General features: G+C 40.5%; 1 protein-coding gene across 1 annotated transcript in view; it reads right to left on the bottom strand.

The window, feature by feature from the left end:
• Nucleotides 1-1,270: 1,270 nt before the first annotated feature.
• il12a (interleukin 12a) overlaps nt 1,271-6,000 on the bottom strand; it is a 29,281-nt gene continuing 24,551 nt past the window's right edge. Inside the window, exon 7 of the mRNA XM_038815415.1 lies at nt 1,271-1,456. Within this exon, the coding sequence (XP_038671343.1) occupies nt 1,271-1,456 (186 nt within the window). The remainder of the gene's footprint in view (nt 1,457-6,000) is intronic.

Here is a 6,000-nt window from a genome sequence, read left to right as displayed (position 1 = left end):
CTCATCCTGAGCTGTTTTCTTGGTAATTTTCACCTATGGTGGTTTGCAAATGCTTCCAGTCTGAGGGGCAGGACAAGGAGGCAGGTTCCAAGTCTACAACACCTGGAGCAGGAATTGAATCCTTGCTGTTAGTATTATGCTAAAGCACAGGCTAATCATCTAAACAAATTAGCTAATCGGCTCCCTATTTTAATGGTTTCATTAACTATTCAATGTTGCAATCCAAAATCAAAGTGATCATATGTGTAAGGAGTTCTTTGAGATTTCCTGAAATTCCTGAAGGATTATGTTATTTACAGCATTATCTGAAAAGCACTTGACTGTATTGCCAACACACGACTTGCTCCAACTGCTTGATTAGAGATGCATTGTTTGAAATAATATGAAAGGTTGCTTGATTTAATGCATTAACTCATGCTGACTAGGTTTTATGTGTTGTTTTTATTCGGATAATCACACGGTACAAAATAATATAGTATTTCTGAATACGTGCGTAAAAGACCCAAAACGATTATATGCCTTTGGCTATTTTAAATTGATAGTGGTTTTAATTGCTGCATTTCCATTTATCTCTAAAATAATATTGCAACCAACATTTTCTTTACATAAAAATAATTATGGTATTTATGTACAAGATAGAATGGATAAAAATGCCAGAATTATTTTTCATATATGAACAGAGCTATGTGTTATTAAACATCTTGCATTGGGTACATCGTCCTACGCACCAACCTTGCACAATTTGTTCATAGCATTCTATGTTAATACTTCCCATTCAATTTTGCAATGTCAACTCTGATAACATAGCTGCTTTATAGAGTAAATTTCTTTTATCTCCATGATGTATATAAAAGAAAATTACATCTATCAATTGACCACGGCTATGCCAACCATCGGGAATTTATTTACGCTTAGTATATTTTAATAAATATTTCCTTTACAGATTCAGCACGGATCAGTGTGAAAGTTTTAAAGGAAAATAATCCGAAAAAATATAATTTATTCACAAAATAGCTACAGATTCAGTTCCAAAAATATAAAATGGACTCTTCCTAATATGCGATTGAACTTTTTAATCACAGCTTCCTGATAAGTTACAAAACGTTGCCCCAGATAAAGAGAGATAAATAATAAATAAATATTTAAATAAATAAGTTGTTCTGAGAGAAGTGTTGTGTTAGCATATTTCATATAAATATTCCAAAAAAAATGCAACGCTGAGGCATCACAAACATCTCAGCTGTGTGGAGAATATTTCGATTTCACACAGTTACAGTTGGGCTTCATTCAGATAGTTCATTACTCTGTTGATTGTGATGGTGCGCAGCTTGAAAGCCTGCAATATCTTGCACAAAACCATCCTTTGGGGGAATTCAATGGTGTGTATTTCCTCATCTTCTGTTGTTGAGCCATCATCAAAGTATGCTTCTTCATAGGTTGACTCAGAATTAAGAGCCTATGAATGAAAGCACAAAGAACTATAATTGAGATTTTCCATTATAAGCTTTAGATATTAATCATTTTAACTGAAATTAAATCAAAACGGAATAACAATTTAGAAGGTTTTGTTGTTAGTAATTCAAATATGTGGCCAGCTAAATTCAGTTTTTTATATTCATGTATAAAATGTGGCATGTGGCCGTCACTTGCTGTGCCAGCATTTGTCGCCCATCCCTAATTTCTCTTGAACTGACTTTCTAGGCCATTTCGGGGGGTGGGGGGTGGGGTGGGGGGGGAGGGGTGGGGGGAGGGGTGGGGGGGTGGGGGTGCAATTAAGAGTCGACTGCATTGCTGTGTGGGTCAGGAGTCACATAAGGCCAGAACCGGGGTAAGGACGACAGATTTCCTTCCCTAAAGGCGTTATGAACCAGATGAGTTTTCCAGATTTTTATTGAATTCAAATTGTCACCATCTGCTATAGTGGGATTCAAACCTGGGATCCCAGAGCATCGCCCTGGGTCTCTGGTTTACTAGTCTAGTGGCATACCACAAAGCCACTGCCTCCCCAATCCAGAATAAGATTCACCTGAAGAAGGAGCCGTGCTCCGAAAGCTCGTGTTTGAAACAAACCTGTTGGACTTTAACCTGGTGTTGTAAGACTTCTTACAATCCAGAATAAGGTTATGCAGGATAACAAATTCATTTTTTTGGCTTTAATTAAACTGAACTAACTAGTTATATAATGGGTACAAACTTATCCAAGATTGGCTATAACAAAAGTTAAAAAAAATAGAAAGAATTTCAAAGAAAATAGGCACAGAAAAGTGAAATGGAAATATCAAGAATGAAAAAGAAGTGAAAGAGCAATTGCAGAACAATTAGGAAAAATTACAAACTGAGATAAACGGTGCACAGCCAACAGTGCATGGCAGTGCATTCTCTAGTCCCAGGCCCCCAAAGCCAGGATGTACAAGAAAGGGCAACAGATGCATAGGAATAACACCCACTGCAAGATATATGGCAGCCTGATGTGGAAATAATTGCTACTCCAGTGCTCTTGCTGGATCCAAATGCTGAAACTCTCTCCCAAACAGCAGTGTGGATGAACCTACATGAGGTTCAAGACGGTGGCTAAGCACCACTTTCTCAAAGGTAATTAAGTACGGGAAAGTGCTGACTTTGCCAGGATGCTCACATCCCATGAATGAAGTAAAACTCCAGTAAATTGGATTGGGTGGGGTGGTAATAAATGCAACACGCAAAATTAAAACAGAAACTGAATGTGTGAAAGGTGACAGTCTCCTGAGTCCTGATGAAGACTGACATCTGAGTCATCAATTTTGTTTGAACCCTGCACAGGCAAACGTACCAGAGTTACACTGTTTCATGCTGCGAGGGTGAAGGTTGTTGCAGGTGAAAGGTGCATTCTTGGGGCGCAAATATATTAAAGTGAAGTGACAAAGTAAGTTTCAGAAATGTGAAACAAGTGGAGTTGATCAAAGTAATGTTGTGCTGTAAAATACTGAACTCTTTAGGGAAAGATGGAAGAACATTGCTGATGTAATTCATGGAGTCATGACATGACAGCCCTGCTAGAGGTCTGAAAAATCACCACCAGGACTTGATTGCATTTCTCTCCAGTGCATGCTTTACATTAGAACTGGGAACTCCTTGGGAGTTTTCTGGATCGGCTGACATAAACTTTGGCGGAGGTTGATGGAAATCCCCATCTACATGGTTCTATCTGGGGTTGTGACGATCTCTGGCTATCTTTCAGAGGCCATTTGGGAGAATCCCTGAAGATTACGTCATATCATTTCAGCACGCTGGTGAATCTAATTCTAATTCATCGAGGTGCCACATTTTGGGAGTTTTTGATAATTTCTCATAATGGGATTTGGGGGTGATTTATATACAGGGTTTGCAATGATCTTTTTCAGTGTAGGCTGAAATTGCTGAGACTAAGAGCAACCATTAATAAACAACAATTGTAGGGTGGGCATGTGGCACAATGGTTAGCACTGGGATTAACGTCGCTGAGGACCCGGGTTCGAATCCCGGCCCTGGGTCACTGTCCATGTGGGGTTTGCACATTCTCCCCATGTCCTGCGTGGGTTTCACCCCCACAATTCAAAGATGTGCAGGTTAGGTGGATTAGCCACGCTAAATTGCCCCTTAATTGGAGAAAAATAATTGATACTACTAAAATTGTTTTTAAATAACCAACAATTGAAAAATGTGTATTTACAATAGTTGTCCTTTTTCTCCTTTCATGCTGACATTAACACCCACACGCGAGCATGACCAACAGAGAGAAAGGCAAGAATAGCCCTGGCAATTTATTTCAGGACTTTTGTCAAATAAGCCTGTCTCTATCTGACTACTTAAGACTGGCAGAAAGGCCAGGGTATTAACCAGGAGAAAGCTGCCTCTTTGTTTTGCTTATCTCTGAGGGGAACTTTGTTTATAAACTGTTCGTTTGTATATTCAATTGCTGCTTGTAAAATAAAGCAGTTTAACGATTTATATCTAATGTCATCTCTCTGAAGAGTTTTTAGTCTTCTAAGTGAAAGGTTGAATGAGGGCACGTGTGAAAGATCGCAAGGAATATAAAACCAATATAAGTTGTAATTGAGGTGTTTCACTGCACTTAAAGTGCCACATATTATAGTGAAAGAAATTGAACTGCATTGCACTTTGAGAAATGTCAGATTGAACTGTTATGTAATGCACTTTTGCAAATTTATTATTTTGTGAAAATAATCTCTTGCCATACTACCGGATTAGTGCACAGTAAGGGAGAACTCCTGAATGTAAAACATAGGGAGTGACCAGTGTCACTGACACCTAAGAGGGTATTGAAAGCTGATCTGAAGTTCAGAACACTGTAGCATTAAAGTTGTGGTGCACATCTGGAGGCTGGACTTTGCATCACTGACAGTAATATTATTATGCAATGACAACTGGGTACAGGACTTTTCTGGGAGTTCTTGGAGTTGCAGGAAATGTTTAAATGTAACTGGAATTTATTGCAATTTGTTTGCACAATGCAGCCACCAATGTCTACATTGGAACCCATGATGGCTAAGGATTTACATCTTCTAACAGCTGGAAGAGGAGCAGTGGGCAGCAGAAATTGAACTCTCAGTCAGACATTGTAAACAGGATATTGCCTGGCTGAAACTTGAACTGCAGCAACCAACAACTGATTATATTTATACAATCCCTTTAACATGAAAGATGTTCTGAGGTGTTTCACTGAGATGGAAAGAAAATGAACATCAAACCAAAGGAGTGATTGACAGCAGTGGGCAAAAACATGGTCAAAAAAGGTATGTTGAAGGAGGGGAATGCAGAGGTGATAGTTTAGGGAAGAACTCCAGGTGGTGGAATCTAGATGGTTGGAGGCAGGTCCAGAAATGTTGGGGTGAAGGGAGGAAGTGGAATGCACAAGAGTCGAAGTCGGCAGCACGGTAGCACAGTGGTTAGCACAGTTGCTTCACAGCTCCAGGGTCCGAGGTTCGATTCCTGGCTTGGGTCACTGTCTGTGCAGAGTCTGCACGTTCTCCCCATGTGTGTGTGGGTTTCCTCCGGATGCTCCGCTTTCCTCCCACAGTCCAAAGATGTGCAGGTTAGGTGGATTGGCCATGCTAAATTGCTTAATGTCCAAAAAAGGTTAGGTGGGGTTACGGGCATAGGGTAGAGGTATGGGGATAGGGTGGAGGTATCGGCTTAGGTAGGGTGCTCTTTCCAATGGCCGGTGCAGACTCAATGGGCCGAATGGCCACCTTCTGCACTATAAATTCTATGATTCTATGATTCTAAGTGAACAGTGGATATTAGAAGGGGGGGGGGGGGGGGGGGGGGGGGGGTTATAAGGTTGGTGGTTGTTAAGAGGTAGGGTGAGGTCTTATTTTGGTCTTCCTAACATTTAGTTGGAGGAAGTTACAGTTATTTCAGGTTTGTACGACAGATTACCTGTTTGATAACAGTCAGTAGAGATGGAGAAATGAAGAGGTGAACTACCTAAGGTCAGCCAATGTCATCAGCAAACCTGTGGAAGCTGATCCATGTCTTTGAATGAAAGGGCGACATGTGAACGAGGTTGATATTAATGACATAAGAATGCCCAACCATGATGAAATAGATAAGAGTGGAAATAAATGAAGGACAACAGTGAGATATTTGAGTTACAGAACAAAGGAGAATGCTATGCATGACTTTGGTCATTTCAAAGCTACCAGAGCGGCAGTAAGTTGTGGGAGGGCCAGCACAGATTTTGAAGGTGAGAATACATTCCACAACCTTCCAAAGGAAAGTGAAGTTGGAGATAGGTTGAGAGTTGAGCACGGTTTATTTGAAAGGGGGGTAATGTGATTGTGGCAATTTGGAAAGTGGCTAAATAAAGGGAACTCTTTGCAACATTCGGTAAAGTGAGCCAGGAAGGAAAGTTAAGTGATCGGTTTGAGGGGAACGGGATCGATGAAGCAGGAGGTAGATCTGACAGATGGAATAAGGAGGGGGGGGGGGGGGGCGTGCATGTTGTAAATGGGGCAGAAA

This window comes from Scyliorhinus canicula, chromosome 13 (genome assembly GCF_902713615.1).
Source record: "Scyliorhinus canicula chromosome 13, sScyCan1.1, whole genome shotgun sequence".
In the NCBI taxonomy this organism is placed as follows: Eukaryota; Metazoa; Chordata; class Chondrichthyes; order Carcharhiniformes; family Scyliorhinidae; genus Scyliorhinus; species Scyliorhinus canicula.
This window is presented reverse-complemented; position numbering and strand designations above follow the sequence as displayed.